This window comes from Salminus brasiliensis, chromosome 13 (genome assembly GCF_030463535.1).
Source record: "Salminus brasiliensis chromosome 13, fSalBra1.hap2, whole genome shotgun sequence".
NCBI lineage: Eukaryota > Metazoa > Chordata > Actinopteri > Characiformes > Bryconidae > Salminus > Salminus brasiliensis.
The window spans coordinates 32,278,130-32,290,173 of NC_132890.1; the positions used below are offsets into that span (position 1 = coordinate 32,278,130).

The 12,044-nt window shown below is 44.6% G+C and overlaps 1 protein-coding gene across 1 annotated transcript in view; it reads right to left on the reverse strand.

Annotated features, from left to right (window-relative positions):
• The window catches only part of dhx36 (DEAH (Asp-Glu-Ala-His) box polypeptide 36), a 59,182-nt gene that overhangs the window by 23,030 nt on the left and 24,108 nt on the right, over window positions 1–12,044 (reverse strand). The window contains exons 12-15 of the mRNA XM_072695364.1: window positions 10,573–10,660; window positions 9,995–10,050; window positions 7,418–7,482; window positions 5,954–6,097 (exon numbers count right to left, since the gene is read on the reverse strand). Coding sequence (XP_072551465.1) covers window positions 5,954–6,097; window positions 7,418–7,482; window positions 9,995–10,050; window positions 10,573–10,660 — 353 coding nt within the window. The remainder of the gene's footprint in view (window positions 1–5,953; window positions 6,098–7,417; window positions 7,483–9,994; window positions 10,051–10,572; window positions 10,661–12,044) is intronic.

Here is a 12,044-nt window from a genome sequence, read left to right on the forward strand (position 1 = left end):
TAGTGTCCAGAAATATTTGGACACCACTGTAAGGTATCCGTTCAAAAGTCATGGCAGTGTTGTTAACCACAGCAGAGCGGTAACTGCCGTAATTACTGTGGTGAATCCTTTATGTTGGCACATGCGTAGATGCTGGGGCAACATGAGCGACTTGTGGGGCGACTCGTCAGTGTTCAGAATTCTGTTATATTATATTTTACAGTCACGTTTCGTGAGTCGAGGTGCAGAGGACGTTTTAGGGACACTCCAACCCTGAATATGTCTGACATTACATTTACATTTAAGGCATTTATAGCAGACGCTCTTCTCCAGTTTAGACACTACTAAACACAAGTCAATATGGAGACCATAATACTCTACTGTTCGCCCAAGTATTTTCAGTAGAGGAGGGTCTTCAGTCTGGGTTTGAAGACAGCGAGCGTTGGACTCTGCCGTTCGGACACCCAGGTCAAGGTCGTTCCACCACTTCGGGACAGAAAAAAGTCTGGACGCTCGTCTTCTGTGGATCTTAAAGGATGGCAGGTCGAGCCGAGTCGTACTTCAGGCTGGAAGGGCTCTTGGTGCAGATCGGCTTTTGACCATCGCCATCAAGTACGGAGGGGCTGGTCCAGTCTGCCATCCACAGCAGCTCTGTTCTGCTGGGGGCAGATTTGTGAAACAGCATTAAAGGCCCGGCTGTAGAGGAGGCAGCGGCAGTCAGTTGAGCTTTCGCGTAATTCACGTGTGTACGAAAATGCTGATGGGCTTTTCACTGCTGCTTGAAAGCAGAAGGACGGAGAGGTTCAATTCAAATGCAGGAGACACAGTCACTGATGCACACGCACACACACACACACACACACACACACACACACACACACATTTATCTATTCTCCCTCTTGCTCAGTCTGACGAAGCATGAGTCACCGTAGCCCAACTAACCTCAACACACACAAGCCAGAGAGAGATGGGTATTACTAAAACCACACACACACACACACACACACACACAGGCAGGCAGGCTAGCAGCTCCTCTTTTCTATGCTTTTAGTGAGCTACTATTTAATTTGGTGAGGAGCAGCGTGGGTGTGATTTGAAATATTCACGAGATCAGTTGGCGGAACGCTTTGCTGGGGCGAGACCTCGGGCAGCGTTACCAAAACAAACTCCGCTCTGTGAAGAATACACAGTTAGCCAGTTAGCGTCCCTGGCGCTAAGGCTGAGACACAGCGTGGGAGTCATGTGAATACGACTTTTTCTAGCCGGCACAAATTAGATTAATGCACAGAAAGCGAGATTACAGGGGAGCTTCTATAACTTGATCAACAAGACCCACATCATACCCCCCCACTGATGATGTACACCAGTCAGCCAGAACATTAAAACCACCAGCCTAATATTGAGTAGGTCCCCATTGTGCCATCAAAACAGCCCTGATCCATCAAGGCATGGACTCCACAAGACCTCTGAAGGTGTCCTGTGGTATCCGGCATGTCCAGGATGTTAGCAGCAGATCCTTTAAGCCCGGTCCAGACAGGCTAGCCTTTGCTTCCTGAGGTTGTAAGCCCACTAGTGATAGCCTTTCAAGGCTAAACGCAAATATGAGCACATCTGCTCATGCATTGTTACTTCCAAAATCTGTCCAGGGAACCGTCCAGGGAAGACGTCTTTCTACTATTTTGGAGGAGCATTGTTGTGAGGATTTGATTGCATTCAGAGACAAGAGCGTTAGTGAGGTTAGGATGTTGGATGGTCACCACCCCACCTCATCCCAAAAGTATTGGATGGAGCACCATCCATCATTCTAGAGAACACAGTTCTTCCACTGCTCCACAGCTCAATGCTGGAGGGTAGATGGCTCTCTCTCCACATCACCCCAGGGTGAGCAAAACTGGGTTAAAATGCATATTTAATAAATCATATTTGAAGTGAACGCAGTCTGAAGTAGGCTGGCCATAAAGTAGCCAGCTACGCTAACCCAACATTCCGATATTGGCTATTTAATGCTATTTAGAGTGAAGTTACATCCACCCAAACATCCACCATCTTCTCCTACTCCAGGGTTATGACGCTCCGGTTGAAGCAGATGTGTTGGGTGCTTATGAGGCTGTCAGGTAAGACATTAGCCTAAGAGCTAACCAAAGAGCCGATGTGTCTGCTTCACCAGAACTTCACAACCAAGCCATTTCTCTGGGTAAGAATGATCTGGTGTTGGTTTCCTCTCCACAGAAGGGTAGGAGCAGATGTAGGAACGTTTGGGTGGAGGTGGATACAAGTTATATGGTGCTCCACAGCACTACGATCTTTGTGTTGTGTTTGTAAACCCTGTGGTTGAAGCTAAATTTTCCTCGTCTTCCAGTTAGTGTATCACAGTCAAAGTCAGCTTTATTGAGAAAACTGCAATATGTAAAGGACATCTTAAAGCCATGGTGCAACAACAGAAATCAAACGTAAATAAATATTAAATGAAACTAAGCAAGAAATGGTATTTCACTAATTTAAAGAAATGTAAGAGTGTAAACAGTCTGAATAAATAAATAGATAGAGGTCCCTGACACTGCCATCAGAGGAAAGTGGCATATGCAGCAATCTACTTATTAGAGTTACAAAATTCCAGGAATTTCCAAGTTGGGGAATTTACCACGGGAATTAACGGGTAATTATAGGAATTAATCGGAATAAAATGGAAGCTAAAGGTGAGAAACTTGCATATAGTAAAAAATAAAAAATACCCTTAATCATAATCTTGGCTAAAATAATTAGATATGATACCAAAACAGTTATGTAAACAGCAAAGCTGCTCCTCAATTCCAGGCACATGGCACACTGTCGGGTAATTGAGACCACATCCTCTGCATGCACTGTTCATTCCTCCATCACATGTACAGCATATGTCCAGATGATTACTAGAAACCTAACACTCACCCTAGTTTGAGGGGAAATACATTTTATTTGATTTGATGTTAATAATTAATAATTATTCATTCTTGGGTACAGAAACTCATTGAGGCAAAAAGATATAGGTAGCTAGCCTAAGCTAGCCTTGGTAAACTAACCTCTTGCTAGTCTTGGTAAAGTAGCCTCAAACAAAATTGCTCATTAAGGGTTTATGATTTAGCAGAAAGCAACTGTGAGATTCCACCTTGATTTAATAGCTGTTTAAATGTTTCAGTGATATTACAGTCAAAAAAAATATGAACCTCGTCAAAACTTACCTGACTTTAGGTGGTGCTTTGATCCAGATGTGTGCTTTCAGTAGTGGCGAGTGTCAGGTTTCTAGAAATTGTCTGGACGTATGCTGTACATGTAATGGAGGCATGAACACTGTCTCAATAGCTCTTCATGGAAATTAGGTTTTCCATGAGATATAAACAAACAGAAATGATAAACCCTGAGGACACTCTGAAAACTTTTGGGTAGGTAAAAACAGTTGATGTGTTTATTTGGATTTAGTGGTCCTCCGCTGTCTGCTTCTTTATCCTTATAAACTCCACTTCCCAATGAAAACGTACGCAGACACTTCAGTGTCCTTCTGTAAAGGTCTGATTTAGACGTCAATGGTAAAAAGAAATGCTTGCGTCATTAAACAGACCATCAGCAACAAAATGAATTTACAAACGCGTCTCAAAATTAGAGCCACATTCCTCCCGATTCAATTCATATACGCAAAAAGTCCAAACTGCCTTGAGAGAATCAATCGTTTTTATCCTCAGTGTAAGAAATCAAACAATAGATGTTTTCTATTCCAAGGGAGCGAGGCAGAGATCCAATTCAAGGTCACTCGGTTCTGACGCCAGAGGGGTTTTAAAACAGACAGAGAAAAACTCAGGGCTTCTTTCCAGCCCAAAGAAAAATAAGCCTCTTTCTCACTGCCCCGGCCCCTTCTACTCAGCACAGCCACATCATACAAAAATCATACAGCAGAAGCCATATTTATCCTCATTTCCTGTTACTTTTGCTGCATCACCTGGCGGGCCAGGCTAAAAGTCACTAACTGACCTGACAGACTGAAAGACTTACTGACTATGCCAGTGACTGAATGACTGACAGACTGAGACTGAATGACATAAAAGAATGACTGACTGAACGGTGTAAGGACTGACTCGCTGACTGACAGAATGACTGACAGACAGAGACTGAATGTGTAAGGACTGAATGACTGACTGACAGATAGTACCAGTATGGTGTAATGACAGACTGGTGTAATGACTGAATGACTGACAGTGACTGAATGGTGTAAGGACTGACAGAATGACTGACAGACAGTGACTGAATGGTGTAAGGACTGAATGACTGACTGACAGATAGTGCCAGTATGGTGTAATGACAGACTGGTGTAATGACTAAATGACTGACAGTGACTGAATGGTGTAAGGACTGACTCGCTGATTGACGGACAGTGACTGAATGGTGTAAGGACTGACAGAATGACTGACAGATAGTGCCAGTATGGTGTAATGACAGACTGGTGTAATGACTGAATGACAGACAGTGACTGAATGGTGTAAGGACTGACAGAATGACTGACAGACAGTGAATGAATGGTGTAAGGACTGACTCACCGACTGACGGACAGTGAGTGAATCGTGTAAGGACCGACTCGCGGACTGATGGAATGACTGACGGACAGTGACTGAATGGTGTAAGGACTGACTTGTTGACTGACGGGCAGTGACTGAATGGTGTAAGGACTGACAATGACTGACAGAGAGTGACTGAATGGTGTAAGGACTGACTCACTGACTGACGGAATGACTGACAGACAGTACCAGTATGGTGTAATGACAGAATGCTGTAATGACAGTGACTGGTGTAATGACTGAATTGTAAAATAACTAAATGGTCTAATGGCTGACTGACAATAACTGGCTGAATGATTGACTGGTAGAATGACTGACAGTGACTGATATCCTGACTGAATGGTATACTGACTGACTGATTGGTAGAATGAGTGGTAGAATTCTACTGAATGGTAGACTAACTCAATGGTAGAAAGATAGAATGACAGACTGAATGGTGGAATGACTGAATGGCAGAACAGCAGAATGACTGACAGGATAAATATCAATGATTTAATGGCTGACTGACAGACAGCTGTGGCAGTTTAGTGTAAATATAAATATATAAAAAGTGCTTCTATTTTTAAATATCTGAGTGCAGACGGGACATCTGAGACTGAAGCTGGGTCCAAAACCACACACCATCAGTGAGTAAAAACAGTACACCGGTATTAGCAGCACAGTCTCAAAACATCACAGTGTGTTGCGTACAATGTATTTATTAAATGATGATAAAATAATGGACCTGGGCACCAATAATATTATTTATGGTCAAATTCTGACTTATAGAGACAGAATGACAACAGGGACCTCAGGGAGGAGGCGGATAGGCGGTTAGTCGAGAAGAGGCTTCATCTTTTTGAATTGGAATTGAGCCCTAGAGACCAAATGCTTTCCCCTGAAGAGGGGATTCACAGGAGGTTTCGGCACAGGCGAGATCACTGCAGCACTGAAATGAGAGAGGGACTCTGTATAAAAAGCAAACGGCTAAAGAGCGAACAGAGGTCAGACGAAATAGAAAGAATCGAATATTCATGGACGTTATTAGAGAAGCTGGAGAGCAATCGCCAAAGTCACATTTTCATTACTCCGCAGCGTCAGTCATCAAACCCCTGTGGGATTCGCTAGCATGAAATTGATAATAGGAAATAAGGAAGTGAGGCGCAGAAGCCGAGCGTGGAACGTGGAAAATTAAATTTACACATTTACATTCCAGTGCAATCTAGTCTCAGGTCTGACCCGAGTAAATCTCAATTGGGCACAATTATTCAGAAAAAAATAAATAAAGAAAACCTGCAGCAGAAGACACCACCACGAACAGAGCGAGAGGAGGGAGGGGGACAGGGGGGGAGAGAGAGAGAGAGAGAGAGAGAGAGAGAGAGACAGGGACAGAGACAGAGACAAGAGCTTGGTACCTGCCGGCTCGTCCTTTCCTCTGCTTGGCGTTAGCTAAGCTCACCCACTCGGCCGTCATTGTGCTGATGTTGTTCTGGGTGTCAAAGTGCGTCTCTTTAATCTTCCCTCCATCAATCACGTACACCACATCATCTATAGTAATACTGACAGCGGAGAGGGGGAGGGGGCAAGGCAGAGGGGGGGGGATGTGGGGAGGGATTGAGAGAGAGTGAAAGGAAGGTAAAGAGATGGAGAGAGAGGAGAAGAGAGAAGAGAGAATTCACAACACGACCATCACGAACAACTGTTAATCCTACAGTAGAGAACCCTCTTCATTAGTAAGACACTACGGGGAATCAGACCCCAGGGAATCAGACACCAGGGAATCAGACACCAGACTCCAGGGAAGCGCTACAGAACCCATGGAAGCGCTACAGACCGCAGGGAAGCGCTACAAACCCCAGGGAAGCGCTACAAACCCCAGGGAAGCGCTACAGACCCCAGGGAAGCGCTACAGACCCCAGGGAAGCGCTACAGACCCCAGGGAAGCGCTACAGACCTCAGACTTCAGGGTAGCGCTACAGACCGCAGGGAAGCGCTACAGACCGCAGGGAAGCGCTACAGAACCCATGGAAGCGTTACAGACCCCAGGGAAGCGCTACAGACCGCAGGGAAGCGCTACAGACCGCAGGGAAGCGCTACAGACCGCAGGGAAGCGCTACAGACCTCAGACTTTAGGGTACCGCTACAGACCGCTACAAACCCCAGGGAAGCGCTACAGACCCCAGGGAAGCGCTACAGACCCCACGGAAGCGCTAGTAGCTAGTAGAAATAGTTTACTGGATACTGAAAAAAGGTTACTGAATAATGTATATTAGTTACTCAATAATTCAGGGCGGACACTGAACTATTACCAATACCTACTGAATAATTCACAGTGGATCCTAAATAATTTACAGTAGTTACTGAACTATTCATAGTGGACACAGGATTATTTATAGTTGAAAAATGAATAGTGGACGCTGTATAACTGAAAGCAGCAGCTGAATAATAGATCGTAGGTTCACACATCTCTATTACAAACCTGGTTCTTTATATAAACAAACCTGGCTCTTCTACAGCATCGCTCAGTGAACCATTTGAAGAGCCTTTATTTTTTATTTTTATATACGTCTGGCTGGATATTTGTGTCTGTGTGCGTGTGTGTATATATATATATATTTCGTATTAATAAGCACGTATTGAGAGCACGTCCGGCTCCATTAAAATCGTGAACACTGACAGCAGCAGGGGAAACAGTGACAGTATGGTAATTAACCAAAATGCGGAAGAAACGTCAAACGTGGCTCACATCAAACTGGCAGAGTTCCAGCTCAACTCTAAACGATTAAGGAAAGTGGTGCGATGGAGGAAAATGCGAACACACACACACACAAACACGCACAAACACACACACACAGATATAAACACACACACAGACTTACCTCGTTTCTGCAATGTTGGTGGCAATCACAATCTTTCGGACTCCAGGAGGAGGTCTTTTAAACACCTGATCAGAGAGTGATTCGTTATTCAGCACTGAACAGCAACAGCATTAACATTAACAGCAACCCAACACCAAACACAGACAAACACACCCATGTTTATCATTAGTGAATTAGCCTTCACCTTTAACCCATCTGTGCAGTGAACACACACACACACACACACACACACAGTGATCTTGTGAGCACATGTGCCCTTTGCTGTGGCTGTGAGGGAGCACAGAAGGACCTAGGTCAAGGGCTCAACAGTGGCAGCTTGGTAAACCTGGGTATCGAACCCACAACCCTGTCATCAATAACCCTGTAACTCTCTAACCAACAAGTCATGACTGCCCCAATGTTAAGTGTATTGGTGCCCTCAACACCAGAGGTCATAGAATTGTTCAAATGTTGTGTATTTGTTAATGATCAGAACACAGAACACCCCCACCCTAAAACCTAACCTTAACCCCACCTTAAAACCTAACTGCACCCTAAACTAAATCCCACTCTAAACTCTAACCCCAACTCCACCCTAAAACCAGACCCCAACTCCACCCTAAAACCCAACCATAACCTTAACTCTTTCCAAACATAAAACCTAACCATAATCCTAACCCACCCTAAAACCTAACCCCAACCCCACCCTAAAACCTAACCCTAACTGCACTCTAAAACCTACCGTAAAACCCTAACCTTAACTCTTCCCAAACATAAAACCTAACCATAATCCTAACCCCGCCTCCACCCTAAAACCTAACCCCAACCCCACCCTAAAACCTAACCCTAACCCCACCCTAAAACCTAACCCTAACCCCACCCTAAAACCTACCGTAACCCTAACCTTAACTCTTCCCAAACATAAAACCTAACCATAATCCTAACCCCGCCTCCACCCTAAAACCTAACCCCAACCCCACCCTAAAACCTAACCCTAACCCCACCCTAAAACCTAACCCTAACCCCACCCTAAAACCTACCGTAACCCTAACCTTAACTCTTCCCAAACATAAAACCTAACCATAATCCTAACCCCGCCTCCACCCTAAAACCTAACCCCAACCCCACCCTAAAACCTAACCCTAACCCCACCCTAAAACCTAACCCCACCCTAAAACCTACCGTAACCCTAACCTTAACTCTTCCCAAACATAAAACCTAACCATAATCCTAACCCCACCTCCACCCTAAAACCTAACCCTAACCCTAACCCCAACTCGACCCTAAAACCTAATCCTAACCCCAACTCCACCCTAAAACCTAACACTAACCTTAACTCCACCCAACATCTGAACTGTAACCCTAACCTTGACCCAAACCTTAAATCTAACCTTAAAAGCATGAGATTAAGGTTAGGTTAGGAGGCACAAAAGAAATCGAGATGATGTTTATTTAATAATATCCCGATTTGTGTGGGCGGGGCATTGTGCATTGTGTAGGTCCTCCCATGGTCTTGAAGACCGCATCGCCTCACTCGGTCATGTTTTTATAACGCTTTCTCAAAAAGATCAAAATGACCTGCTTCCCACACACCTCCTGTAGCGGTTATGTCTTTCCTCTCCACACATTTATACAAATACATAAATAAATAAATAAGATAAGTCAAATTCTGGCTAAGCTACACAAACATCTCAGCACACTTCCAGTGAACCATTCAGAATTCCTTTATTGGTTTAGGGGAGAGGATTTAAAGGAACAGTTCAGTTAATAATGCTAACATTGCTAACAGGGAATGAGAGTAAATAGTCACAGAGCAGCATTATGCATATGACATCATATTAATTTTTTAATTTATTTATCCATCCAACCCTCTCCCCAGTGTTTTAGATAGATAATGCCCCCATCACAAGCAATGTCCCCGACACTGGGAGGGTCAGGACTGACACATGCCTCCTTAGCCTTCACCTCTTTTCAAGCCGATGTAATGTTGCTGGGCAACCAAACGCACTCGGATTAAAGCATGGGGTACCCATCTTGGCAGATTCCCCACAGAAGTAATGTTCAGAGAGAAAGAGCCATCTGCCCACCCGGAGAGAGTCAAAAGGCCAATTGTGCTTTCTCAGGCTCCGGCTGCTGATGGCAAGCAGCATGACCACAAGGTATCTGGAGACTGGAGACTACCGTCAAACTGGGCTTCTTCTAGACCACAGCTCTACAGAAAGCTCTTCTCTTCCCCAACACTACCGACTAGATTCACCAAGACATTGCTGAATCAGAGGTGTTTAAACTCCCACTAGCCTGGTAATAGGGATTGGTCCGTTATGTTAGCATCAAGCTAACCGTGGTGAATTTCGGCATTTTCGAGCAGATCTCCAGATTAACTGCAGATGTTTGAGGCTCCTAATGATTTAAGAAACATACTCTACACTTTCAAATCTGTCCCTGAATATTGACAGAGACAGTCAGCTCAGCTAAACTCCCAAGGTACTGCAGTGAGGACGGAATATGGTCCAGTTTACCCTAAGAAAGCCTCCAAACTTGCATGTCTATGGGGATAAGTCACATCCATGATGATGGTGATGAAGCAGAGGTATTTACCTGTGTCTGGCTGACCGTGGGCATCAGAGAGTGCAGTGGAATGATGATGAACTTGTCTAAACAAACACACAGAAGCACAACATCAGTCAGGTTCACTATTTAATATATAAATAATATATGCATGCTTCAGTTCCGGTCCTGAAGGGCCAGTGTCCAGCCCAGTCTGGTCATTTCCCAGCTCTAATACACATCATTCAACCCAGTAGGTGATTTCAAGCTCTGCTAGTGTGTCAAATCATGGTTTAGAGCAAAAAGACTGAAAATGACCACCACAGTACTGATGTTTCCCCATTGCTCAAATGCAGTTTAAGACGCTTTAACAGGACAGTGTTTCTTTTTTAATCAGCATCAGCATTTAGATTTGCCTAAAAATGCATTTAGCCTTTAATAGTGGATCTGTTTGTGTTCACACAGCTGTTAATAATCACTTGTATCAAATCCAGGCCAGAAAAAGGGGAATCTGTGCCACTTGAAGCCTGTAATATGAATGTAGCCAAGCACAGCTGTATTTGGCTCATCGGCTGAGAAATCGGGCACGAATGCAAAGCAGCAGTGAAACAGACAGAGTAGAGATTTACCAGATTTAAACATCTGCTCGGCCATGAGCAGGTCATTCAGGCTGCTGATGTTGTCCCAGCCAGGCAGAAACACCAGGATAGCTCCATCCTGCAAACACAGCAAACACCAGCTGCTTACAGGTACACACACACACAAAAACACACGCATGTAAACTCATGCACACACACAGACAGACACACACACAGAGAGACACACAGACACAGAGACGACAAATCAGTCCTTCATTAAAGTAAAGCAAGTGAGCTCCTGGAGGAACCAAACAAATTCAGTGGCAGGAGTTTACAGAGAACAAAAACGTGGTCTCCAAACTACAATGATCTAATGGTGGTCTGCTAACTGAGGTCTCCTAAACGTGGTTGGATGAACTAATCCAAGTGGTGGGATTAACTAGAGCTTCAACATCATCAGAAAGAGAGAACAACAGGCTTTATGGGCTACTGTTGTCCTGTCCGCTTCTCAGCTTGTCCAAAAATGCATGTGTAAAGCGCGTTCCTTAGTGGTGGTCTTTTTCCAAGTGCAAACTTCACTTCCTTACTGTAAAAGGAAACCAACAGCAAGAAATACCACTTCCTATGCATTACATCTTGGTGCCACATACCCCAGGTCCTGTAAAGCACAAGCCTTGGCAGGTCTACTCGGAGTATCAAAAGCCCAGGTCCTAATGTTCTGGCTAATCTGTCTAAGACGTCCTCAAATATCGCAATGTTGTTTTTGTTTTTTTTCTCTCTGTATCGTCCACCCTGATAACCAACTGCGGAGACGGTGCTACTGGTGCATCCCTAATGAGCCTTCTCATTTAACGGGCTGTGTTATTAGATACCTCAGCCGCTTATATCTCTTCAGTCATGACACCACCAGAGAGAACACACCAGCATGCCCGAGCCTCATTAAACACTGCAATTTAAGCTGTTGTGGGGAAAAAAAAAAAAAAAAATGGTTTTGACGGCAGCCCCCTAACGTTAGCTCCAGCGGTAAATGTGTGTTTAACCTCAAAGATGTAGCGTTTCTAAAAGCGCACCTGTGTGATGTGTTTGAAAGTGTGTGTGTGTGTGTGTGTGTGTGCCTGCAACATCTGAAAGGTTCCCACTTGGCTCAGGTCCTAAATTTAACAGACCAGTGAGTTTACATCAAAGGTACATGCCATATCTAAATGGAGACATTACTTAGCGCTGTGTGTAGGAGGGTATGTGTGTGTGTGTAGAAGTTGAGCTGGGCCGCGCATGTGTGTGTGGTGTGAGACCGAGAGAAAAGAGTGGACTGAAAGGAGTTTGAAAGCAGCGTGTGACCCAGATTTGTCCGGCTTGCGAAACCATGCTGACATTAAAAAGTGCCCCCGGTCCCCAGTTATGCTTAATTAGCGATAATTAATCCCACCCTTCCGCTACAGGGAGCATGACCGTGACACTGACTGACGCAAGTGCTACCTTATCTGACGAGTCCTTCATGCTTTCTCTCACTTTTTCTGTCCTAC